We start from the raw sequence: 27,719 nt of genomic DNA, 5'->3' as shown, positions 1-27,719 counted from the left end.
GATAGCGTTTCTGGGTAAGAGGCTGCAAGATAAAATGGCCGTCGCTGCCAGGGGGAAGGCCTTAGAGCCGATAACTTCAAATACAATTTCTAGCTCACATCCGCGCGAATAAGTCGACTTCCTTTTTAAGTACGCATGATAACGTCGCGGGTAGTAGCCTCAACGTAAAAGCGCGATTTAGTGGGAGACCATACCTTGACACCTTTAAAATTTCAATTAAAAATTATTCGCTGCACCAAATGAGCTCATATTTTGTGCAGTAATAAACAGCTTGAGTCTGAAAATTGTGCATTGACCCCTTTAATGCTATTGCGTTAAAATGTCGGGACACCGTTGGCACTAAGGCCAGCCATGTCGAATGTATGTATGTATGTATGTATGTATGTATGTATGTATGTATGTATGTATGTATGTATGTATGTATGTATGTATGTATGTATGTATGTATGTATGTATGTATGTATGTATGTATGTATGTATGTATGTATGTATGTATGTATGTATGTATGTATGTATGTATGTATGTATGTATGTATACTATCGCGCTCAATGACTTTCAACGCCCGGTCGCGTGGCCGGAGCGCTTACCGGAAGCATGGTCTGGCCGGCAAGCGGCGCGCTTGAAAACAAAAGGGAAAGGATTTTGCTGTTCCAGCAGTGACCCTTCACCCCTGTGCCTTCTGGTCACAGCGTTATCGCATCGCTAACGCGGCGACATTTGTGTGACAATGCAACGCGCATGTCGCAGTTGATCTCAGATTGTGTACAGCAGACGGCGCGGGGGATGCAGCTGACTGGTGGAACACCAGAATCCTTTCCACATTGTTTTCAGTCATGCCGCTTGTTGGCACCACCGTGCGTCCGAAAAGCGCTGCGACCACGCGCTCGTGCCATATTGAGCGCAATAATATGTATGTATGTATGTATGTATGTATGTATGTATGTATGTATGTATGTATGTATGTATGTATGTATGTATGTATGTATGTATGTATGTATGTATGTATGTATGCATGTATGTGTATGTATGTATGTATGTATGTATGTATGTATGTATGTATGTATGTATGTATGTATGTATGTATGTATGTATGTATGTGTGTGTGTGTGTGTATGTATGTATGTATGTATGTATGTATGTATGTATGTATGTATGTATGTATGTATGTATGTATGTATGTATGTATGTATGTATGTATGTATGTATGTATGTATGTATGTATGCATGCATGCATGCATGCATGCATGCATGCATGCATGCATGCATGTATGTATGTATGTATGTATGTATGTATGTATGTATGTATGTATGTATGTATGTATGTATGTATGTATGTATGTGTATGTATGTATGTATGTATGTATGTATGTATGTATGTATGTATGTATGTATGTATGTATGTATGTATGTATGTATGTATGTATGTATGTATGTATGTATGTAAGGAGCGTTCACTTTTAAACGTGGTGGTGGCGTGTGCCACCATGCTGGGTATATTTTTCTTTTATATTTCTCTAACCAAACATTTTTCCTTTTTTCAAATACACACTCTACTGACTTCTATGCTATACCAATGTTGAATCCTGAACTTGCATCTCCTGGTCATAGCCCTGACACCAATTGTTTAACTGGTTTTTACTAATGTATACCTCAGATCACATTCTCATTACCTTCGTTGTCTCTAACCCATGGAGGAAGGAAAACTCCTTCCTCCATGTCTCTAACACCTAGGACCCTAATGATATTTACTGTGCCTGCGTCTACATCTGGATGGATATTGCCACGTTCTACAAAATATTCTTAATTCTTTGTACAGATTTACCACTCACTGGAGTCCTCCACTACGGCACCTCTTCATTTCTTCTTTCACACACTCCTTTATCCCTTCCCTTACGGCGCGGTTCAGGTGTCCAACGATATATGACAGATACTGCGCCATTTCCTTTCCCCCAAAACCAATTATTATTATTATTATTATTACGCATTTGACATCAAACTTGTTTTTGTAGCTTCGCGTTCTAAGACACCCAAAACTCGCTACAAATAGTTTAGTGCTGCCTCTTGAGTTATCATAGATCGACTACTTCCTGGTTTAAGAAAAATAATAGTAATTGGTTTTTGGGGAAAGGAAATGGAGCAGTATCTGTCTCATATACCGTTGGACACCTGAACCGCGGCGTAAGGGAAGGCATAAAGGAGGGAGTGAAATAAGAAAGGAAGAAAGAGGTGCCGTAGTGGAGGGCTCCGGAATAATTAAACTGGTTTTTGAGGAAAGGAAATGACGCAGTAAATATCTCACTTATTTCTGTGGACACCTGAACCGCGCCGTAAGGGAAGGAATAAAGGAGGAAGTGAAAGAAGAAAAGAAGAAAGAGGTGCTGTAATGGAGGTCTCCGGAATAATTTCGACCACCTGGGGATCTTCAGCGTGCACTGGCATCGCACAGCATACGGGCACCTTTTGCGTTTCGCCTCCATCGAAACCTGCCGCCGCGGTAGGGTTTGAACCCGGGTACTCTGGCTCAGTAGTCAAGCGCCCTAACCTGCACTGAGCCCCCCGCGGCGGGTAATTCCTGATTTGCCTTTTCCATTTTCTATTGAGGTCTGCACTTGGATTTTTTCTTTCCATCGAATTAATTTGAATGTACTTCTGGTTTTCTGCATACTTGCTGGAATTTCTAGTCATTTTCTGCCAACGCTGTTTCTGTACAAATACTTAAATACTTTAGCTGTCCATCTGTTTTCGTCCAGTTTCCCCAGGCGTTCTTCATACAATATTTTACTCTGTTGCTTCCCGCGCTTCAAACGATGCCCAGCCCATGTCCCCTAGTACTGCCTCATTTGTGGTTTTTGCCGTGAGTTACTTAATGCTAAGCTGTCAGTAGCTCTGGTTTATTTCTGGCCCCAACGAAACGTTTGCCCTCAAGCCCAAAACTGCATTTTATCTATTTATTTTACTTCAATATTAAAAAAATATCTAGGCTGCTGCTTGTTTCATAAATTCTATCATGCCTTATTACCTAGCACAGCAGTCTTCATGCCAATTCACCGAACCTCCAGCCTTACCACCCAAAAAGACCCATGTCAACTCCTTTTTTTTTTGTAAGGGCTACCATCGACTGGAATTATCTTCCCACAGACGTCATTCTTCACTCTAATTCTCGCCACTCCAAACCGACATCGAACAAATGTTCTGTTAATTTTGTCTAGCCCACCCTTCATGTAAAACGCCGCTCCATGGGGTCTTTTAGGTACTGGAAATAAATAAATAAATAAATAAATAAATAAATAAATAAATAAATAAATAAATAAATAAATAAACTGTTGTCCCACTTCTTACCCCTTGCGATGCAATTTGAACTTCATTATCTTGGTAAATTTCCTTTAGCAATCCTATTATACCTTCATCTCTGAATATGCTCCGCAGCAGCTCCCATGAAGGTCCGTTCATAATCCTAGCTATTTATATACATTGTGTAAGCTCGAACAGGCTATAAGCAAAACGCCCACCGCTGCTGAACCGTTTCGGAAGTTCTTCCAGTACCTTATTACTTCCTATCCGTGTCTGAATTTTAATTTTACTGTTGGCATTGCTAGTCTATAAGTAACTGACGTTACCGCAATCGGTCTCAAGAATTTTGAATTGGTCGTATCGCCTTTCCCATATAGATCAAATTCATTCTGCTTTGTCGCCAGCGAACGGAATTTTCTTACAAGACATAGCTGTTTCCAATTCTTTTAAAACGGTTCCTTCCTGCTTGGACCAAATTCATTAATTAGGTTGACTGAATTTTCGTTTATCCCCTCTGTTGTGCATTTAGGAATCTTTGCTTCCGCCTTTTTTGAGTTGAGATAGTTCAAATCTAGCCTCCTTTCGGTTATGTTGTCCTGTGCTGCTTCTCCTTTCTGGGGTATTGCCATACTGTCGCTCCTAAATGAATCTGCTATAACTATTATTTCAATGACCGACAAGCGCTGACACGCGGCGCTAAGCGCTAAGGAGAAATTTTAGCGGAAGACTACAGGCTTTGCTGGCTTTGCACGATGAAGGGCGCATGAGAGAGCGCGACGTAACGAAGGCAGCAGAAAATTTCCCCCCTCCCCTCTTCCCCAGCTCATAGTACACTGCTCTCGCTCTTCGTGTGGGTGAGGCGTTTTCGACCACATACCTTTATCGGAGTATGAACACACGCTCAACAGTGGCCCTTTCCGCTGCGCTTTGAAGCAAGCTTTTCGCATTGCCGAATATGCGAGCGAAGAGCGCAGCTTTCAGGAAGCGTTCCGTGCAGAGTTCGCGATATGCCACAAGCTGTATAGTTTCTTCAAATTGTCCAGGCAGAACATTCCTAGTTATCGTCAGCTAGGCAGAGGCTTGTTTGATTTTGCATTTAACATTAGGTAGTAGATGCTTTTAGTGTAGCGGAGACGTAGTGACGTAGACGCATACAGGTTTACCGGACGCCGGCTGCGCACGCGCAGTGGCCTCGCCTGGCACCGCCCCTGCCACTGCTCGCAGGCGTCCGGTAATCCGGTTTATGTTTATACTATACGTCTCTGTCACGGTAAAACGCTAGATATGTGATCAATTTGTCTGTTCGAACAAGATTCGCCGGCATGCCTTTTCTGAGCTTTTGCTTTCACAATGAACATCTGAGCGGCACCGAGTCACACAGCATGTCCTGGAAAGGGCTACCGTGAGTAAGCAGGCGCAATTTCCTCTTCTCATGAGAAAAGGAAATTGGTCATGAGGAAAAGAAAGGCGCAATAACAGTTCCATCTCAACCGCGCGGTGAAGGATGGGGTGAAAGGTGGGAGTGAAAGAAAGAGAAAAAGAGGTGATGCACTGGAGGGCTCTGGATTGATTTAGACCCCCTGATGTTTTTGACGTGCACAGACATCGCTTAGCATACATGCGTCTTTTGCATTTCACCTTCACCGAAAAGCAGCTGCCGCTGCCGGGAATCGATCACGCGTCCTCATGCTCAGCAGCCGAACATTATAACCAATGAGCCACCGCGGCGGGTTCCGCATGGGCTGGTCCGCCTGTTTTCCTTTTTTGACGCTATATACAGCTCGAGAGATGAAACTTCTGGCACAGTTGCTGAGCTCTATTTTTACGGTGCTTCGCGTCGGTCGACACTTTATTAATAGACTACAGATAAAATGTCGACTGAACTAAGCAGAATGTCTACAGAATGTCAGTAAGCGCGAAGGTACATGACACATATTGTCCAATAATAGTTCCTGCGCTTCCATGGCGTGGCACTGCAGCACCCGCGCATTTCAGGATGCAATAGAACTGGCACGCGATGCTGGTTTTTCGGCGACAGTCGACGGCAGTCAGTGAACGAGCCGCTGGAGGCCGTTCCTGGTACGGAGCGGACATCGTTATGGTGGCGGCGCGGGAAGGCCCGGGCTGCCCTGGAGGCGCTAGTCGCCATGGCTACGGCCGTTACTAGCAACAGCGGAGGCGGTGGCCGCGGCTGCCGCAGACGCGCGATGGACGCGTACGGGGCGGGCGGCCGGGAGTCGGCCGTGTCGCTCACCTGCCCGGCCTGCCGGATCTCGGCAGTGTCGTCGCGGGCACGTGCCATGTGCCCGTTCTGCGGCTCCTTCTATAACCGGGACGCGAACTCCAACACGTCACTGCGCAGGAGGACGGCGCCCGGAGACAGCCTGCCGCACATAGTGAGTCGTAGGACAGCGCGCGATTCAAGACACGTGCATGCATCGCCACCACAGACGAAAGTCGGCTGGCAGGAGATGTTTCATTGGCTTATTCCCAGCTTTGCTTTATGCACCGTTATGCTCTGGTCGCCCAACCACTCCTGCTCCTCTCAAGCTAGCGACAGGGCGTCCCGTCAGGTCTTGGCAGAGGGCTGTGTTTACACCACTGGCACGCTTCAGTGCGCACTGCATTACCAGACGTGAAGCGATATTTAAGTTGTGGAAACTATAGCCTGCTGGTTAAAGGTACGGGAAGGTTACGTTGCGTCTAAAACGGGGCTACGCTCGCGCGCTTGATCTAGAAAATAGTACTAAACAAATGCGCTACTGACACAGTAACAAAAACAATCTTTTCCCCCAAATACCTGCACCGCTGTTACGTCCAGCATTCCCTTCGAAGTAGCCCCAAATGTATACGTTTTATGCAGATGTTGAGTTTTAGACAAGCTTTACTGGTCGCCTGTTTGCTATGTCGATCGCACAGTGATTGCACGCATACCTTGCGGTCTTGGTTCTGCATGCCACGTCAGCAGCGGTATGAGTGCCAGTACAGTGCCCTGAAAACGCGCTTTGTTCCTCAAGACACAATGTGCGCGACGTTTCGAGAAAACCACTGATGATCCTGAGCTCTAGCTACTTAAAATCAGTGTGCTCATTAATCGCGATTAATCGCGATTAATGAGCCCACTGCACACAATGTGAAGGGTGCAGGTGCGGACGCGTCTACATCTGTTTTATCTCCTGCCTTCTTTGACGATTAACGTTACGTCTCGTTACGGAAGAAAGTCCGCTAACAATACGTAACGTACATTTCGAACAAGTAAGACACGTTCAGCCTTTGTCAAGATGACAGAGCCGAAGGAGCTTGCTTCTGGGCCGTGCTGTGTGGGCCGTTATGCACGACCAGCGTTCGTAGCCGAAGATATGAGGAACTCTCGCCCACGGATGCTGCACTACACGGCTGAGAAACAAACACCTTCGGATTTTTACTTTTGACAAAGGCTGTACGTACCGGTAACGTGTGGTGTGTGCTTACTCTGTTGTTATCCCCAGAAAAAGCCATCTATAACGCTGCGAGCATATATGCACGCCTGTGTTTTTGCAGCGAGGTCGGATAGATTATGACAAAGCTTCGCAGCGCCAAAAAAAAAGAAAGAAATGACCAGGTCATCTGCTTGTCTGCCTGCAAAGTTTCATTATCAGAAACCAGTTTGCTCCATGTCTTGCCTTATCCTTAATCAGAATAAAGGAGCCTGAACAAATTACATGTTCAAAACTTCCTGGGTTTCGAACCAGAAAGCAGTTCGTGCGTAAACTGGCTTTGTTTATGGGTGGACCCATACGCTGTTCAACCAAATTGGCTAACGTGAAGACAGCGACTCATCATCCGATATAAGTACGAACACCTTTGTGAATGTAGCCGCTGTAACAGCGCTCTTTTTTTTTCTGTCAAAAGGCGAATGTCGTTTGAAGTGGCCCTGCCTTGAGAAATGTTCCTGAAATGCGAAATGCAATAACTCATAGCGGAGAGGAATCAGGAGACTCCAAACTTCCTTCACGAAAAGCAACAGGCTGATATGTGATTCCTTAGTAAGCTCTACCTCTGTAAATGCAGCATCAGTGAGAATTAATGGCAATTTCTCAGCTGTTGCACCATTTTCGAAACGTGCTCGTATTGGTAGAGCGTCACCATCGGTGCAGTCTGGATATTCCCAGTTGTGCCAGAGCTCCGCCCTTTGGAGTATACGCTTAGACGGCGAGGACTGGGAGAGAAGTACTGTTTATTGGTACCACTCTGGCTGGCCTTAGGTTTATCTGAACGTTCTAGCATATTATATCGGGGTTCCCAGGTGCCAAAAGCGCTGCGCTTGAACTGACGACGTCACGGGCAACGAAATTATCACCCTAAACATGCGGCGACGTCATGCAGTGACGTTCTATTATCTGGCGAGGTAGTATGCCATGAATGGCCAGGCCACAACAAATAGGAAGTGTTAGGTCAAAGTCAAAATGATCGCATTGGATAGGTGCTCCCAGGTCATGAATAGAAGCCTAGTAGTATCCCTCAAGAGGAAACTATTCGGTATCTACGTATTTTTTTTCCAGTACTAACATATTGTGCAGAAACTTGGAGGCTAACGAATAGGCTTGAAACAAGACTGAGGACAACGCAGCGAGCCATGAAAGGCCAAGTGTAGAGGTAGCGTTAAGGGACAAGAAGAGAGCAGAGTGTGTGAGAGAACAATCGCGAGCTAATAATATTTTAGTTTAAATCAAGAAGAGGAAATGGACATTCGCAAAGCATGTAACGATGAGAGCAGATAACCGATTGCCGTAAGATTATGGATTTTGCGAGGATAGGGCGACCGTAACTGGAGCAAGACTGAGATAAGTGGAGGTGGGTGGGAGAGCGGCCTTTGCACTGCGGTGGCCGATGATGATGGATTCATGAGGACGATGGAGACTGATGATGGTAGAGTCAAGATCAACAACGTTGTTGAGTGACGGAAAAGACGAAGGGATCTCAGGAGCCTGCAAGTTTGAGCGGATCTATGAGCAGGCGAGGAGCCACTGGTCAGCATCGAGAACGCACTAAAAAGTGCGGCTTGGATATCAACAAAACAAAAATGCAATACTGTTGGGGTTGTTAACGTCTTCTAAATAAGTTATTTTCAAGAGGATTGTCACCCTTTGTCTGTCCGGCTAAAAAGTCACTTTCACACGTGCCATTTTGAAACACTATGAGATCTCCACTAACGGCCGTGACCGAGAGTTATGACGTCGACGCCGTACGGTGCTCGATACTTTGTTTTGCTTGTTGCCCCAAACAAAATGTACAAAAAGTTCGCGTGGTACTGATGAAAAGGAGTGATGTGACAGGTGCTGAAAGTGAGAAATGTGCGGAACAGAGCCAATCCTGTGCTTTAGCTTCTAATGTTGTTCTAATCTGAGTCGTAGCTTCTAATGTTGACAACGCTCACTGCCGCACATTTTAAATCGATGATAAATTCAGGACTCTTCTAACGGTGATATCGGTAGCAAAAGTGGGGTCTCTACACGCTAGTCAGTACGCCAAGCGCGCTTACGTCTGACAAAGGGCTTAATGTACGCGAGAAGAGACGTTACGTTCTGAATGCGATATTTTTTTGACCCTGTCGCCAGAAGCACAATTAGGTAAGAACGATCCTGGACTCCGCACATCGTAACTTATGCAAAGGGCTGGTTCCGAATAGCGCAGTGTTACTTCCGGCCCTGTTTGACAGATGACCCAGGCATTCACTCACTTCTGAGTCGAAAGGCTATTCGTGATCACCGCAGAATACCTGCCACGTCTCACCGTTACCTATTTATCTGCATGGTACTGCGCGACGGAGAAGAACACACTTAAATAGGCGCAAAGAAACAAAGCGTGGACTAGCGTTCCGAAAGAAAAAAGAAAGCTCGTGCTACAGCGCAAGTGTCACTCAAATGTCGCCCAACTTTCCTTCGGAAGCCGGAAGCTACCGCTGAGTTCAGTTCGTTAATAATTATAGATGTGAGTGGCGCTGCAGGCACGTGACAACCGTTGTGTTATGACGACAGGAGAGGTCAGCGAGCTGGTCTGTTGTGTATCAAAGCGACGCAATAGGTGGGCCTCCCAAATGGCTGACATATGCACGAATTTTCGACCTATTTGGCCCGTTTCATGCCTGATGAATTACTTGAAACCGTTACCTGCTGTTAATTCAGACCGTGGCATTATGCTGCTGGGCACGAATCACGACAGCGACATGACAAGGACACATGATTTCAAAAAACGGAGGAGGAAGAAGGTCCAGGTTAACAGCAGCATACTCGGGTTCAAATTATTATGACACGGATGTCGGGTGTACATAGCGTTTTTCTTTTGTTGATTGTTTGTTATGTGCAATTTGCTGTGTCAAAGCCAGGCAATAAAGAAAAAAAAAGGATGGGTTCGGATGTTGCACAGTTGTAGAAATTCAGTCATCTCATTATGTTGTGTGTGCTGATAAGCAGGCATCTAGGTTTGAATGCGACTTCATGACGAAAAACATAGAAAGACCAAGAAAAAAATTTTGAGCCTCTTGCCTCTTGTAGGTGACCACAACAGGAGGCGCCAGCGTGGCTGGACCAGTAGTGGGCGGGTAACAGCACTTAGCAGATGGCGGGATTCGTCAAGATTCAGCCAGTAGTTCAAGAACTGCTTAAGAATTGCAACAATTGCTCAGGAATTTGGACTCAACGATCTTGGCGTTTCGATTGTTGCATAGGAGTAACGTGTCACCTGCAGAGATATGCCAAGATTGCAGTTTCTGCTATGATACACAGCGCTTTGCAAATGCATACAAATTCTGCGAAAAAGAACACAATTAAGTATGTAACTCCTGAAACTGAAATTCAAACCGCGAGCCCAGTGATAAGTCCCCCCCCCCCCCCCACAAAAAAAATTAATAAGCGAATAAAACTGCACTGAGGTTAGACCGAGGGGTTCGGATTGGGTTGCTTTCGTTGCACACAGCTCGGCGCCTACGCACAGACTTTTGCGTATCATAGTTATTAAAGCTTCTCAAAATGCCCGCAGCTCAAGCAGCAGTAAACAACTCTGACCATTCGTTGAGTTCATTATTTTATTCGTTTGTCCTTTTATCAGACAGAAAGAACACATTAAAAGCTCACACACAACAAAGACCCACTGGAAAACAGAAGAAAAAAAAACCTAGAAAAGTTGCCTATTTCAAGCTTCCCACTACAAGCCATCAATTTCGCTCTTTCAGATCAAATCTATATGTATCTTGTTTCCCTTCGTGTTTGTGCCGTCTGCGTAGACGTGCTCTACGTTCGCACTTGCGAACGTATAGCGCACGGACTCCAAGTCAAACTTTCGCATCCAGCATGCTAATGCCGAATAGCCAGAGCAAAGAGAAGCGGACCAAAGCGACGTGATAACAAGGATCGCGAATAAAAATGGGCGATATTTCAGCCCCTGTCACCAATAACTGTCACAGGAGGGAGTCCCCCGCGGATGTCACGTTGGTGGCCGTGCAACGTATACGTGCATATGTGTCCTACAGGGCGTGTGCACAGCTACATCGTGCCGATTGCCCCTCCTCATTTGTACGTCGTGCGGGGAGCGCACGTTCTGTGCTGTTTCGCGTGGCTCGCGTCGAATCGAGTGACCTCTGCATATCTGATTCGCCACCGCTCATTGGCATGGGCACGTGCGCCTACGCGGGAGAAACGAAAGGAAATGAGAGAGGCCTGCTAGCAGCTACGCAGCACGCATGTGCGAGACGAAAAAAAAAAATAAAGAGAAGGAGGTCATTCCAGAGCCATCGGTTCGAATGCCGCGCATTCGATTGGCCCAGTCTCCTAGACGACCACTGCGTAAACAAGATCGACGCAGGTGAGGGGAAAAAATAAGGAAAAAATAAAAGAGAACTGCACAATCAATGTCACGCTTGTTCGGCGGACGGAACGTCTATATCGCTGCGTTGTCCAGTAAGGTATAAAAATACGCTTCCACTTGAAGCGTGCATGCTGACACGGTGTGTGTGTGTGTGGGGGGGGGGGGGGGGGGGGGGGGGAAGGGAAGGGTGGGCAGGGAAGAATAATAAAAAAAGCAGCGAGTCATTGTGGCAGCGCTTCCCCGTAAAAAAGGCAGCAGAGGGGCGAGAAGAGGGAGACGGATGAGGTTGAAAAGCTCCCCGCTCGTGCTGACACGCTATAGCTGACATGTGGAAACTGCTTGACGTCGTCACGTGCGCCGTAAGGGAGTGACAGGACGATGTAGCGCTTCCATTTGACCTTTTCTTCCAGCTGTAACCGAGACATTCGGGTGAGATAATACTACCTAATTACGCTAAGAAAGATATGGGCTTAACTTGGGCTGGAGCAGCTATACACGAACGTGAGTTATGGATTTTTTTTGATCATATAACATCAGTGACAGATCGCATAACTGTGGCATTAAGTGCCCGTCTAGGAAAGTGTGCGAGTTTTCCTCGCGCGAAAAAAAAGGAAAGAAAAAGAACTTTGAATAGAAGACGATTCTCTTAAGTTGTGGAGAAAAGTAATGGCGCTAAGTCTAAGTAATTCAGGTTGCTGGCACCCCTCTTGTTTCAGTGATGAGGTATGGCAGTCCAATAACGAAATGCAGAAACCGCAAGAAACGCACTCGAAAGGACGGCCGAAAAAAAAATCATGTGGTCTGCGATTTTTTTTACTCATGTCACGCTCTAGATCTTTCGTGCTACGTGCACTTAAGGTGCGTCCTCAGCCCAGTCCCTTAGCCGTTTATAAAAATATAAAATGAAATATTAAGTTCTGAATTAAGACAACTCATCAGCTTCGAATAAGCGCGATTTTTTTTGTTCCGTTTAGAAACTGCTAAATTCATTACCATGCACGACCCGCCGCGGTGGCTCAGTGGCTTTAGCGTTCAGTTGCTTATACCAAGGTCGCGAGTTCGATCCGGGCAGCGGCGGTCGTGTTTCGATAGAGGTGAAGTACAAAAGCACCCGTTTGCTGTGCGATGTCAGCGCACGTTAAATAACCTCAGCAGGTCTACATTAATCTGGAGATCTGCACTATGGTGTCCCTCATAGCGCATGCGTCCCTTTGAACCCACAATTTACAATTTACAATAACATGCGCGAACGTCGGCCTATCTAATTATAACCTGCTTGTTCAATTAACGGTGTCCGTCATCTGTTCTAAAATAATTCTTCATCAAATTTTATCCAAGGTGCTGCGCTAGAGACGGTTATTAAGACGATAAGATTAGACTTTCAACTTCGTGAACATGAGCTATGGAAATAATCTGGCGTGCTTGGCAGGCACAAAGGTGCAGACCCAATACCACACTCAAAAAAGTGTTTCGGCACTCTGCAGTTCGGTCGTAAAACCTAGGTGAACCATTAAAAAAAACACATTCAACTAATTACCATGAACAGCACCCGGTGAACGGGTCAGCGCGCGCGACCAACCATGCATACGTGAAAACGGAGGCGTGACCTTCCGGTACTTTGGCCGTACCGTTTCTGCCAAAAGTAACCAGACAGCGAGGTTTGGTTCTCATTCGTGTAGTGGAGCCGTTACGGCACTCCTAAAGAACAATGTTTCGAAATGTGAAGACAAGGTCATCCTTCCCTTAGACGGGTTTATAGCTTAAGGGGTGCCACAAGTGCTTCACTGCATCCCTAATAAACTAACCACCCCTCTGTCCGGTTACTTTTGGAAAAACGGTACCAGTATGTGGCGAGTTTCGGGAATTTCATCTGCTAGTGACACCATGCGGGAGAGTTTAATAATAATAATTGGTTTTTGGGGAAAGGAAATGGCGCAAACCAACCTAGGCAAACCAACCGACGCGGATAGGTCCGCGGTTCCCACCTGCAGTTTTTCCGAATTTGTAATCGTACGTTAACTATTTGAAGCTGTGAGTAAGTTTTAGAGTAAGACACACGATATTTGTGGGTGGTCGTCGAGTGTTGCAAAGGTGTACATTTCAGCTCTGCTTCTTGGTATAGTATGCTTATTTTTCTTCTGCTAAAAGTTTTTCACTGTTTGCGTGAACTACGCATTCGTGTGAGGCCATGTAACTGCTGTTGTTAGAATCGGCCAGTAATTCTGCCAATTTCACTGTGGATCAAGGAAGTGAGGAAGGCAGTTAGAAAAACATTACGCGTGGACGCGTAGAATTTAGAAAACTTCAAACTTTGTGCAAGGTATTTCGTACGATGATCAAGACTTCAAGCACTACAATGAAATGAAGCGTCGGTTTAAATGAAAGCGAAATCGTGTTGGGTTGTGTAATCTTAACTTTTAAGATTAAGACCGACAGAACAGAAGAAATACGCTCTGCTTTCGCAAACAGAGAAGGTTGAGGCTTGCCTATGTTCCCGTATTTATTTATTTTTGTTTATTTCCGGAAACCCCTAAAGGCCCTCACTACGTAGGTATTACTTAGAGGGGTGGCAAAAATGCAAACATGAAATGCAAGCATGAAAGGCTCGCCATTTGCTTTCCACTGCTGAGCGTCGGCATGATCTCTTTTCTTTCTTTCTGGAATGTTGTTCGCGTCATGAGCTAAACAACAACAAAAAAAGACCTTGCGACCTTTGGAGCCCTGCGCGGGGTTGCACGTCAAGGTCTGCACCAGTCACGGCAGCTTGCGTAGTCACGGTATATGCACTGCAGCCACCCCGAACATGCCACATTTAGTCCGCCGATTTCTCTTGAAACTGCCTTGTGCTCCACCGCTTGAAACAAAAGAACCTCATGGAGAGTTAGCTGCACCGCTATATATTTGCACGATATATGGAGGCATCATACGCCAGTCCCCCAAAAGACGCCTTTTTTTTTTCAGCGGGCGGGTAGTTTTCGCGGGCATTGTGCTCATACAAGCAAACGGTCTTGAGAATGGGTCGCGTAAGTAAGTCTTCACGCTCTATCGAACTGATACTGTGAGCAGTCGCCCCACTGATTCAGTGCACTGGCTGCATGGCGTGCCGATGTTAAGTTTACTGAAACAGAGGGCGGGTAATGAAGCGCGGCCAGGGCAGTTATTTGCTTTTAACTGCGCGCATGTCTAGGTTAGGCAAAACCTTGCCATCAGATTACTTGCTCCTTCTGACAGATGAACGGGTCTTACGGTTCAGAAAGCAACATTCAGCCTGCCTTCGCTTGAAGACCCTCCTCACTGACCGGAGTCAGCTGTCATCGAGGAGGGCCTTAGAATACGCTGCTTCATCCTATTTAATTGCGCGGTGCATGTGCTGGCTGCGCATAACTGCCAATACTCTCCCTGCGCAGGACTCCCAGCGTTCTCTGGTGCGCGTCACCGGATTCGGGCCGCTCATCACGGACAGCCTGGGCGCCATCCACGCGTACATTACGGGGCTCATCCTGCGGCCTCCGTCCCCCGGCGCCCTCTACTCGTCGCTGCCTCCCGTGCAGCAGGACGCCGAGCGCCGCCTCTGCACCCAGAGCGCCGGGTCGCCGCCGGAGCCCGCCAAGGACACTGGGTCGGTCTACGGCCGCGAGCAGCTGCTGCCCGAGTACCCGCTGCGCCGCAGGGACGTCCGCGAGATCAGGCAAGTGGTGTGTCCGCTGTTTACGGGGGGGGGGGGGGGGGGGGGGGGGGGTTGAGTCGACGGCGTGAACTTGCACACCCAGAACACGCTGCCGCAAGGAACAAGCTTCGCAACTTCCTCCGGTTTCTTCCCAAGCGTCTCTCTCAAGCTCACTACGAATGAATCAAGGAAAAACGTTATCAGAACCCCGTCAATCAATCAATCAATCAATCAATCAATCAATCAATCAATCAATCAATCAATCAATCAATCAATCAATCAATCAATCAATCAATCAATCAATCAATCAATCAATCAATCAATCAATCAATCAATCAATCAATCAAAGAAAAAAATAAAAAATAGAAAGAAAGGAAGAAAGAAATAAAGGAACAAACAAACAAGCAAGCAAACAAGCAAGCAAACAAACACACAAACAAACAAACAAGCAAATAAATCTGGCTTTATTAGATCTAAGCAGCCTAATCAAATAATCTGCACAGGATTACAGCTAGCTCCTAAGCAGTACTACTGTGCCTTGTGGTGCAACATCCGCTGCGCCGCGCAAAAGTGCATATATGACAGTTTAGACAGCTTCAGACAGCTCTGAGACAGACAAGCAAATGAGTCAAGTAAACAGTCATGTAAACTAGCAAAAGAATATCAGAAGCGTCAGCACATATAGTGCAACAAAAAGGGAGAGACAAAGAACATGCGACCTAAGGAACATCGGATACTCAGGTTTGCTGATGAACCTCTGTTTATTTCGGGCTGAATTCGAATCCATCTTTTTTCTCTCTCTCTCGTAATGAAAAAAAAAAACAAACGACTGAGCGCTTGATCGGTACTCGCATCCGATTTGAGTGCTCGTATGCTGTTGACTGAAGGATAGTATCTCAGCCGTGCGAATGAGGGTGCGAAGACTAAAAAAATAACAAAAAACTGCATTTAAAGCGGTGTCACGCGACCAAACTGCACGGGAAGTGTTGCGCAGAGATGGTTCTGGACAAGAACATACCGAAAGCAGCATGCACAATGCGAATGCAGACGCATTCTGTGCGCTTTGCTTGCCATATAATATGCGCTCGGCTAGCGTTTGGTTGCCGTTCATCATTAATCATGAGTGAATTACAGTTACGATTATTTTTATACGTACATAGTAGTCGCTATAGTTATAGCAATTATAGTAAGCCATTCTTTCTTATAGTGGTATGCCTATAGCTCGCTGCCCAAGTGGGAGGAATTGACCACTCGCTACTGAATGCTTTTCTGTTATTTAGTCATTGCGGAAACTTCTTGTTGGCAGCTGGTTAGCCGAATGGAGGAATTTCATGTTGCTTCATTCCTGAAGGCGAATTCGTAAACACCCCTTCCCCTGTCCGCCTTCTCGTCGAGCATTTTCATTGCTAACCATGAAATTCTTCAATATTTGTTCACTTTCAGTTGGTTTTAAAGCCTGAAAACGTATTCAATTCAGTTAACGGTATAGCATCTGCAAGCACGAGGCTTCATGTATGTACACGTCGCGTCATAAATAAATAGAACACGGTTCCGACTTGGAACAGCCCCGACCCACACCGCCGTGAAATTTCATCGGCATACTGTGGAAATTTATGGCGTCTATGTATTATATTTATGCGCGATCATGCATCAATCTCAAAATTTTAATGCTTCAGACGCCAGAGCAATCAGGCTACGGAATCTAGTTCCATTTGCTTATTAGGCGGATGGTTCGTACCGTGCACAGGGAGGAGTAATAACGTCTGCACCTGTACCTGTGCGTGCATGAGTTTGAAAGTGTGCTCGTTCGTGTGAGTAAGCGCGCGTGTTCGTAGACAATAACAAGTATTGCACAAATTTACTGCGTTCACACAGTTTCGTCTGTTGAGCGAGTAGCCTTACGGTAGAGTCCAAAAAATCTTTGCAAATTGAAAGATGTGGTACCCAGCAAACAAGCCACAGACTCTGTTCAAATTGGCGATCTTTGAGGGCTATGCCGAAGACAGTGTGCTTCGGACATTTTCGGTGGACGTCTAGCGTCATTGCTGTTGTCGCATGAAGGCAGGCATCAAGGAAGGGAGATTAGAAATTTAATTTAAAGCCGCAGGTGGTACAGGTTACAGATGGTACAGGTTAGGGGATATTCTTTGGCAGGCCATCGACTTGGTGTGGCGTGGGTCTGTGGGATAATTGCATCCGTATTAATTTGCGGAACCTTATGGGAGTGCTGCCTTGAGGTGTTGGAGGAAGTGGCGATAGTGTTTGTTTTTAAAATATACAGGGCTATTTCTCACCCCGTTGCAATCAGCAGCATAAGTTTACGGGACGCGTGTTCTCGAAAAGAAAAGTTATATCCTAGCTCTGCCTTGCGACCCAGTCGCGGCGTGGTATTACTACCAGCGGACAGAGCATGCCTTCCTCTCATACCTTGAGACATTTACGGCGATTAGGTTTTTCGACTGGGGCAAAATATATTTTTTTTTGCCGCACAGTCGTGTCCCGTAATCTTTTGTTGCTATAGTAACTTTAACACGACGGGGCGCTTGCCATTACGCACGAGCTGCACGTGGCTGGCTTGGCGAACAAGGCCACTCAAAAGCTAATCGGCTGCCTGCGTTTACCGCCATGAATTTTTTCTCCTTCTCAGTTTAAGTTGCTGGCGTACCGGAAGGAACTGCTCGACTTGTGCGAACTGAACATTCTAGTACTCGACGGCCTTGCCTTCACGGTACGCAAGCGTTGCCGAGGTGTGTTCATCAGGAACGGCGAAAATGCACTGAAAGGTCGTCACATTGAACAGAATGTGTAATGTCTTCTGAGCGCCAAATTTTCCAAATTTTTCTTTGCCTAAAACCTTTAGGATATGCTATAGATATTTACCATTGAGAAGACACTGTGTAATAGCAATGTAATAGTTCTCTTATTCACGAAAAATTTCGATAAGTACTAAAATGCTCGTTTACCAACCATACATGCAGAGAACTTGTTGAAGAGGGCCGAGCGTCAAGCTGCTATTCCAAAGTGCAAGAGTTCTACGAACAAACGTTCAGTTCATTGGTCGAGCTGAACGCGCTTTTTAAGGTGAGCTACATGGAGCATTAACAGCATTGTTCTGTGTATGTCGCAAAGGCGTTGTGCAAAAACGAATATTGCACAACCTCCACGACCTGCCCCCGTGGCTCAGTGGTTGGGGCGCTTGGCTACTGAGCCGGAGTACCCGGGTTCGAGCCAGACCGCGGTGGCCGCTTTTCGGGGAGGCGAAACGCAAAATGCGCCCGTGTGTTGTGCGTTGTCAGTGCAGGTTTGAGATCTCCAGATGTCCAAAATTATTCCAGAGGCCTGCAATACGGCACCTGTTTCTTGTTGTTGTTGTTGTTGTTGACCTCACACAATGGCACATACCCACAAGGGGGATTGGCCATAACCAGGCGGTGACTATTTAAATGACCAGTTGCATGTGGCAAGCATGGGATGACCTACCAAAATTTGGATCGCACAGTTTTCGTAGCCGAGGAGGTTGCAGGAGGTTAGGGGGGCATACAAACTAAAATTTAGGCAAAGAAGGCACCTGTTTCTCTATTTCACTTCGTTTTTTTCCTCTTTTCCCACACGGCGCGGTTGAGGTGTCCACCGATATCTGAGGAAGTTGCTGCGCCATTTGCTTTCCTCAAAAACTAATTTTCAATTTTCAACCCCTACGATGTCGTCCAGATGGCATGTGCAAATGATTAAGGCTGATATATTCTTTAAAGGGCAGTAAAGAGCGGTCCTTTGCAGACTTTCTTTTACTGCGATAATAATTAGGAAATGTGAAAGTTCGTTATCTTGTTTACTATATTGTACGGTTGTGGGTGTTTACTGCTGCTCAGTTTTTCTGCTGTGCGTTTTTTCTAGCGAGCTTTTGGTGACATTTTCTTTCGTGTACATTACTCTTTACTTTTCTAGGAAAACCCAAACCAGGACAATGCAAAGCTTGATGATCCTGAAATTAAAACAGACTTGCTGCACGCTGTTTATGACATGTTGGAAGAATTGGTGAGCCTTTCAACCCGTGTCACGTTGCCAAGATTTTTGCAGTTGGCAGCGGAAATTCTCACTTTGTGTCTTTTTTGCTTACAGCCATCATACATCAGCAAAGCGGTTTTGAAAGGAATAATTAATTCTTTACTTGCCACCGACATCAGGTAATTGCATCAGATGCGTCTGTTCAATGCGCACATGAAAATAATTGGCTAAACACTGAGTCCATGCTCAAGCCAAATTAGCATATCTTAATTTGTGCTCATTTATTTTCAGGTTGAAGTCAAAAGATGACACGCGTGCTGTATATATGCTGCTTCAGGTAGTGTTTACTTTTGATTTGTTGCAACCCCGGTTATACAACTCATATCTCCTCATAGCGTTGACGGTACAGCGAAGTAAGGTACTTTTTACTGTCATTTCAGAATCCCATTTTCAGTAGCCAAGCGTCGTACACAGTATTCGCCCACCTTCTGCGTAAAGTGGTGTCCTTAAAAAGTTCGGATCACCAACTGCTCATTCACTGGTTTTCAAAGTTAGTAGCATTTCGCCATGCTTTCGGCGTGTGTTCACATAAACGTGTTCAAATTATGAGCCTTACCTGAATCAGCGAAATGAATCTACAAATATTTGATTTTGTACCTTTGTGTTTCTCAGGAGTACTTGTCTCTGGAAAGACTTGAATGTTTCTATCACGCGGTACTGTATTCGTAATAAATTCCGTCAAGGCACAGCGTTTTAGGTTTCTCATTTAATAGGCCCTTCATAGAGGAGATATCAAAAACAAAAGATGATAACATAATTATAATGTATCGCGAAGGAAAAAAACAGTTAAAAAAACGGGACGAGATACCAACCAACTCCCCATACTAATCCGCCCAGCCACGTACAATGTACAGCCACAAAAGTTCACGAGATGCGGGCTTGAGGAAAAAAATTATTTCTACGCAGTCACCCAAGCCAATTTCGCGACATGTATGAAGACGTGTGGGAACGTACTGCATGCTCTATCAGCTGGTAATGTTACCTGGCGGCTGGGTCGCGAGGTAGTGCTACAAGTACCTTTTTCCGAGAGCATGCGTCCCGTAAACTTTTGTGTCCGATAGTACACTAATTATCAGAATATGTGACGATGACTGATGTCATTTGTAGGCCCTTAAATAAAATTTTATTGAACATTTCTGAATAATGTTAAGGTTAACTGTTACTCAGTATTGACAAAACAAGCTCACAATAATGAGACCCTGCAGAAGCAAAGGAGACATGCCTTACTAAACTGTTGGGAACTCAATACGTACAGTCAGGCCGGAATCAAGCGCGAACAATGACCGTGAACAAAACAAAACATTTTACCTTTTTTTGTTTTGAGTCGCAGTAAGCAATAATTATGATTCTTGTTTCTGTGCAAAGGGTGTGTTCAGCTACAGTGTATTCATAAGCCGATTATAAAGGAATGAACCGCTGCAAAATGGAAATGAACGGCATATGCATATTCGCGTTTCATTCCGGCCTGATCGCACAGCTCTTTTCGTTTGCAGAACGCGTTGTCAAGGTTACTTTCACCTATTCTCCTTCTTTTCCTCCGAACGTTGAGGGCGCGGATTCTACGACACTCTGTGAGAAAACTAATTATAGGAGATAATATCTTCAGGAGTATTATTAATTTACTTATGCTCGTAAGGTTACAACATCGGACCTGTGAAGACTTTCCATTCGAAGAAGCTGTATAGCTTGACTGAAAGCACTGAGCGTATTGAGAATCGCTCACCCATTCTTATTTTTGCTGTTGCGTTCTCCTGTCTTTCAGCTCCTCACCTGAGAGACTTCGGGCTTTAGTCAAGCGGCTTTTGCAGTTCATCACCATCAGAGAATTTCCCCCCGCAAATGGGCACAAACTGCCCTCCATTAGTAAGAGCCGATGGTGGATTCCATGCGCAACCAGAGTGCTGGCTTTGATCAGTAGGTGTCGTTTAATACACGACGTGTTTATTTTTGGCAGCGCCGCGATTCTGGCCTGCCGACCTTTCTCATTGAACGCAAGGAAACACTGCTTTTAAGAAAAACTGCAACTATGACCCAAATTTATATTAGACAGATACAAGACTGCTCTTATTTGCTATTAAAAGCTCGACTCAATTGTTTCCCTCCCATATTTTCTTTTCTGGCAATGTTCTTGCTTGAATGCGTTCAGGCTTGCCTGTCGTGAACAAAAATAATGGCACGCAGCCACATGGTACACTAAATTTGACAAAGATACATGCAGGTGATGCTTTGGACCAGTGGACGCATCTTCACACATTATTAGTAGAAATATAAGCACAATTATGTGCCTGTGTTCTTAACTTTTAATGGCGATCCTGATGCAAACAAAACCCAGCTTACTGTATGCCTGTAAAGCGCGTTTTGTTTCATACTTTCGTGCGCAAGAAGATGCCGACTTTAAAACGCTAGGGGAGCGCTGTCGCTTTCACGCACGTTAATCGATTTCGCTCGAGTTGTTTCAAAATAGCGAGTCCGATTGTATATGCACGTCTTGTCAAGAAAAGTAAAAGGCGGCGAAAGCCTAAAAAAGCGTAAACAATGGTCGGAAAGGACGCGTACACCGAACAGAGCACTAGATCGGTTGCACGTGATATACACAACTAAATCAAGCAGACAGTTCTCCTGCAACTTGAAAACCTTTAATGATTAGATCTCATTCAAAACAAGTGGTTAATATAAGAACTAAGACATACCTGCCATGTGGTTCGAATTGTTTAAAGGTGTGACTAAACAGAATATTTCCAGCGAATAGCCAACTCTTTAACGGCGAAAGCAATTAATAAATACCCAAAAATATTTCAGTAACGATGAGACATGCCGCATTTTTTCCCGAGGTTGCCATGATCGTAAGAAAAACAGATGCAGCCGTAACAACCCGAAGAAGCCTCCTTTTATTTCTGCTAATTCAATATATAAGCAGCTGCGTTCGTACCAAGTGCACTGCTCACATGCCGAGAAAAACCACGCAATTTGATACAGCTTTCGCAGCCGTGTCTCGGCTATCGCTCGCAAGCGGTGACCACCTATCACTTCATTCTCTGAGTAATGTGGCAACGGAGGAAACTGTGCGGCAGAAGTGCACAGCTAACAAAACAAAACTAAAGTCAAGTCGTTTATTTACATCATATATGTGGATGGGTCCGGGTAAAAAGGAATCTGAAATCACTTGAGGGACCCCAGGACCCCCCCTCTTCCCTTTACGAGGCATACAACAGGAAAAAAAGTGTACAGTATATTAGTAAAGTCGCAGGTATCAAAAGGTTAGACATATCGTATATAGCACTTTTTACACGCATACATGCAGTGTCTGTTATATACGCACAAAAGTATAGTTAAACAATGTTACATCGACGTTTCCTTTCACATCAAGGCGGCACAAATTGCTCGAAAACTGTTTTTCCAAAATCTGTATTTAAAGATAGCAGATAATTTAGCAAATGGGACATTCTAAACCGTAGCATATAATTTACGTCGCTGGTGCTGCAAAAAACAATTAACCATTTTTCGGTGTTCCGGAGCGTATAGGCTGGCGTAGTTTGTGTGAGGGAAGTTAAGTTTAGAAACCTTCGGTAATCATATTGCGGAGCATATTTATATCTGGTTGATAAATAATAATCACCCAAGCTATGAACTGAAATAGTCTGGTAATGTGAAAAATGCGTGATTGGTGGGGGGTATTATAGTCAGCATTGGCTATGTAATGGACTGCTTTTTTTTGAAGGACGAACACCGCTGCATGTCTGTGTCGAGTTGGTCTTTGCGACACAATTTAATAACTCTTTTGACTTTTCAGACGCTGCAAACAACAAGAAAAATCCCAACATTTTGACCTACACCGAATTCTACAACAGTGCCTTAGATCACATCGACCTGATGTCCGAATACTACCGATGGCAGTCTCCTGGCAAGCACACTAAGTAAATAATTTCTGTTATTTGTAGACATATAAAATCACTTTGTTAATACCATTATACCTTACCTGAGTTCGTAAGGCGCTTTGAGACCAAAGGCAATATGAGCACGACGATATAGATATAACGCCACTGCTATTCGGAACCAGATTAAACCACTCACTTTAACTTTTCCCTCCACTAAATATTCTGTACTTCTTAAATAAATGCACAAATTCTGCTTTGTGAAGACTGACGGCTAAAAAGGAATCAGTTTGTTCACTGTGAGCTGCAACAATGCAGTAAGAATGTTTCGCGTGCTATTGATGATGTGAATGTATCGAAGTAAAATTTTAACAATGTCGCCAGGCTTATAACTATTCTGGGTTCAGTTGAATTTTAGAGTAGTGCAGATGCGCTACGATTGCACTTGACACGTTGATATTTTCGTGCAGGTTTTCGTACTGCCAGTACCCTTTTATTCTGAGCATCGTGGCCAAGAAATCCATCTTGCAGCGAGACTCGGAACAGCAGATGATATTAAACGCGAGGGTAAGGACATTGATTGCTTTGGAACACCGCGTACTCTTGCACCGTGACAGCTGCACAGAATTTAGACAGAAACTTACTGGCCTGCTTTAGACTGTGCGCGTGTAGTTCGCTCCATGTTCCTTTCCCACAGCGTTCACTTAAGCTGAAGGTACCACGTGGTGCTATACATTCATGTAGGTGGAGGCTTGCTGATATACACTATACGGACGCCAGAGCCTTCGCTTCTTCACGACGGCGCGAGGTGGAGGAGGCCTGCAGAGGACTATCTCCGCAAAACTATCGCATGACTTGCGCTTAAAAAGAATGCTAGGCAGGTAGCCTTTGGAGTGGGCGCTCTAATCAAAAAGAGAGAAAGGGTGGCAGAGAAGGGCAGAGAGTATGGGAGTTGTTTTATTAATATTATTAAGAAGACGCTTCTGAATTTTCGCCGATATATATCTTTCCGCAGAGGAGCCTGCTAAACCGCGCGCTTCACCATCAGGCGCCGGATATTGATGTTTTCTTTCTCAACCTCAACGTTAGACGGTCTCATCTCGTGTCAGACTCCCTCAACGAGGTAAGCAATCGGCCGCGGTGCCTGTTTTTCATGCGAGCGACTCAGCACAGTATGGAACAGCTGAGAGGGATTAAATAACACTCATTTCTTCGTTGCATCAGATTGCCCGGAAACAGAGTGATCTGAAGAAGAAGCTCAAAGTTACCTTCGTGGGCGAACCAGGGCTGGACATGGGAGGCCTCACAAAGGAGTGGTTCCTGCTGCTAATCAGGCAGATATTCAGCCCTGACTACGGTGGGTGATTGATCTTGCGGAATCAAAACTAGAAGTGCTTGTTGCTCACTGACCAGTCGTTGTTTAACGGATATTTGCAGGCATGTTTGTATACCACAACAAAGCAAGGTGCTACTGGTTCAGCACTACTCAGCTCGGAAATCTACGAGAGTACAACCTTATAGGCGTTATATCCTTTACTGCGTGTTCTGCAGGATGAATTGTCGAGAAAATTGGTTCACATCGAGTATAACGAGACGGTTGATATCGAGTACAGCGCTGGTATCGTATTACTTACCTTGTGAACGTTCCTTACGCGGAATCCATTTCCCTGTACCGTGTGCTGCCTGACACAAGTGTATGTTGTCGCGAGCAATTGGCTTTCAGAAATGAAACTGCAGCGGGTGTACAGCGAACGTGGTGTATTCCTTACATTTCACACCTAATGGGGCTCGCTGTCTATAACTCTATCATTCTGGACCTTCACTTTCCCACTGCGTGCTACAAGAAACTGCTCAACCCTCCCGTCGTTCCGCACAACATTGAGAATGCGTACGTGGGAATCTGCAAGTTCACGACGGACGACCTGGCCGAAGTGATGCCGGTACGGCTGATTCGGCTCTCTGATTTCTTTTCAGTGCTGTTTTTTTTATGAAAACAAACAAACAAACAAACAAACAAACAATCAAGCAAGCAAACAAACAAACAAATATACAAACAAACAAACAAACACAAAACGTTAGAACCTTGTGGAACATCGCTCTAAATCTTACAATAACGGAGGCAACGGCACGGCCGGCACAAATCTAATGCCAACAGGCACAATATTTGGGAACAACAGCGATGAAAATCAGACCATCGTCAAAGTTAGAATTAAAAAAAGGGAGTTTCGGAGCCAGTGCGGATTTTATGTTCACAATGAAGGCGGGTGGCGCAGATAGTGGCCTAAATACGGCTCAGACACCGCCATAAATGTGCGACTATCTCGTGAAGATTGCCCCACGCCCAACTTCAATCGAGCACTCCGCCAAACACTTGAATATTTGGGCACAGCATGAGGTTTTAAAGAAAGTTGCATGGTTTGCCCTCTGTGCACAACAAGGTGGAAGCCAAGACGACGCACTCGGAAGAGTACAGGACCACAAAATGGCGTTGTATTTTGTGGCAGGATTTTTTACTTTCGTTTTTCGACAAAGCGCGTTTATAAACAACTGCTATGATTTCTGTCTAGCATCTGTACACATGCCTAAAGAAACGCCTGTTTAGTATATGCAACACATCAGCCCGGACAGCGTCCTTTGCTCAAAATAACGTGCTGCCTATACGCAAGCTCCACAGCCACGCGTGCAAGTTCTGTTCCATAACACTAGCCATTTTCTCAAGTGGTCCATTCTGTGATGCTTCAAGCACACCGCATAGAACAGAACGGTTATTTTGTAAATTAAAGCATGCAGTGGTTTCCGCTGATGAAAATAGATAAAAAAAGGGGGCACGCCACGCCAACAGCCTCAACGTCGGACAGCCCGGCGATAAAAAAAAAAAGAGGTTTGCACCCTCGTGCAACCACGGCCTTACAATGACAACAGCAACAACAACAACCACGGGGCACGTGCGTTTGCGAGCTGTCCTCGGCTCCTATCGCCCAGCGAACGAGAAGTGGTCGCCAAAAATTCTTTAGTGAACTTTCAAGGCTTGAGTCTGTCAGCTTCACACATCAAAGACCCCTAACGAAGCCATAACTCCACCCTCGCTTCTCAGTGCAGCTCAGTCCAGCTCAGTGCAGTCACGCTTCTCTACCCTGTTCAACGAAAAGTGATGACGCAGGTGGCCTTCGGAGAGGACGTCGACGCTTGGTATAGCTCGAGTTCTTCAATCTGGAACCAAGCGGAGCGCACGAGCCCGAAGTTTCGCCCACGAGGGGAGCGTTTCTTGTCTACTGGAACCTGATACCCTATTCCCTGTTCCGATGGCGCAAGGCCAGCCGCGCAGTTTTGAGCTGCAATAACGATCGCCTTGGAGCCACCACCTTGAACTTCATGCCCGGTTGATGGAGATCGAGAGACTGGCTGCCTATACCGAAACGTTCTTCCTACAAACAACAGCAGCGGGCATTTCTTTCTTCTTCGGTGAGGACAAGCGCATTCTACAGTCTCTCCACGCCCAGGTACTTCGTCGAAAAATTCTTAAGAATTACCTCCTTGCAGTGCCCAACTATGTCAACCGCCATCTGGCCTTGATGACATCAAGGAAGACGAGGAAGAACTTCGCGATGAGCTGCCATCGCTTTTGACGCAACAACAGCTACCGGCTTTTTTCGAGAAGAGTTATCCTGTGGATGATCATAGCCTCCTGTATTTTTTAGGAGGCTGTGGGATGATGAACCGCGTTCGCTTGCGCTATCTGGTCACGGTGGCGTCAAGGAAGACGAAGTAGTTGGCACCAAGTTCGCAGCCGCCTTCAAGAAGGGTGATCTTGTCGGTACATCGCATGAGCCTTCGCCATCTGGTGTCGGTACTGCCAAAGAAGGCGAAGAGGTGCGCGGTGGCCAACTGCAGGCTGTCTACTTGAAGGGCCGTCCTGCTGACTTAACGAGCGCGCTTCCACCATGTGACCTCGATAGCTTCAAGAAAGACGAAGTACTTGGCACCGAGCTTCGAGCCATCTTTAGGAAGGGTCATCATGTTGATGCATCCTGTGCTCTTCCGCCATCTGGCAGCGGTGGCGTCAAAGACGGAGTACTTGGCGGTGAGCTCCCAGCCATCCTCCAGAAGGGTCATCATGTTGATGCATCGCGTGCTCTTCCACCATCTGGCAGCGGTGGCGTCAAAGACAGAGTACTTGGCGGCGAGCTCCCAGCCATCCTCCAGAAGGGTCATCATGGTGATGCATCGCGTGCTCTTCCGCCATTTGGCAGCGGTGGCATCAAAGACGGAGCACTTGGCGGCGAGCTCCCAGCCATCCTCCAGAAGGGTAATCGTGTTGATGCATCGCGTGCGCTTCCGCCATCTGGCAGCGGCTGCTTCAAAGAAGACGAAGCACTTGGCACCGAGCTCCCGGTCGTGTTCCTAAAGGGTCATCCTGCTGATGTACCACATGCGCTTCCACTACCTGACCTCGGTAACGTCAAGAAAGACGAGGAAGAAGTTGGTCACCATTCTTCTGAATAATAATCATTTGCTGTACGTTTTCCCCGATAGTCGCAGTAGTTGACTGCCAGAGGATTTTGTTTCAGTATAGTAAGGTAGTCGGCAGGATGCCTCTCTGCAGGATCTGCCAAATCCTTCCACCTCATCGATACAACGAATGTCTGCTTGTGTTATCTTGGTCATGTAAGTTTGTGTTTCATGGCCCATACAAGAATATGATGATCAGGTCCCGAGAAGCTGACCTTGATAAGGCGTTATCCAAATTACAAAGATACGATGAAAGCCAAACTCCACCAGGCGTTGTCCTCTGTAAACTATATGAAAGCGCAAGATTGTGTCTTTAGATGTTCTTAATAGCTGCTAACATTGATTTTAGCTTTGACAAGCTACATATGCTATGCGATCATGTGCTTGAATTCAAGAAGACCTTCGTGGCATGCTCTTCTAGGACAAACAGCCTTTCGAAATGCTACACCATTTTTATGCGCTCTCGTACCAA

The 27,719-nt window shown here is 45.7% G+C and overlaps 1 protein-coding gene across 1 annotated transcript in view; it reads left to right on the top strand.

Annotated features, from left to right (window-relative positions):
* Positions 1-5,499: 5,499 nt before the first annotated feature.
* Positions 5,500-27,719, top strand: part of LOC144135641 (putative E3 ubiquitin-protein ligase HECTD2) — a 30,784-nt gene continuing 8,564 nt past the window's right edge. Inside the window, exons 1-14 of the mRNA XM_077668206.1 lie at positions 5,500-5,688; positions 14,542-14,822; positions 17,780-17,882; positions 18,747-18,836; positions 18,921-18,985; positions 19,098-19,143; positions 19,247-19,356; positions 20,629-20,780; positions 22,657-22,780; positions 23,209-23,305; positions 23,754-23,861; positions 23,963-24,095; positions 24,176-24,264; positions 24,517-24,678. Coding sequence (XP_077524332.1) covers positions 5,500-5,688; positions 14,542-14,822; positions 17,780-17,882; positions 18,747-18,836; positions 18,921-18,985; positions 19,098-19,143; positions 19,247-19,356; positions 20,629-20,780; positions 22,657-22,780; positions 23,209-23,305; positions 23,754-23,861; positions 23,963-24,095; positions 24,176-24,264; positions 24,517-24,678 — 1,749 coding nt within the window. The remainder of the gene's footprint in view (positions 5,689-14,541; positions 14,823-17,779; positions 17,883-18,746; positions 18,837-18,920; positions 18,986-19,097; positions 19,144-19,246; positions 19,357-20,628; positions 20,781-22,656; positions 22,781-23,208; positions 23,306-23,753; positions 23,862-23,962; positions 24,096-24,175; positions 24,265-24,516; positions 24,679-27,719) is intronic.

Source organism: Amblyomma americanum, chromosome 1, assembly GCF_052857255.1.
Source record: "Amblyomma americanum isolate KBUSLIRL-KWMA chromosome 1, ASM5285725v1, whole genome shotgun sequence".
NCBI lineage: Eukaryota > Metazoa > Arthropoda > Arachnida > Ixodida > Ixodidae > Amblyomma > Amblyomma americanum.
This window is presented reverse-complemented; position numbering and strand designations above follow the sequence as displayed.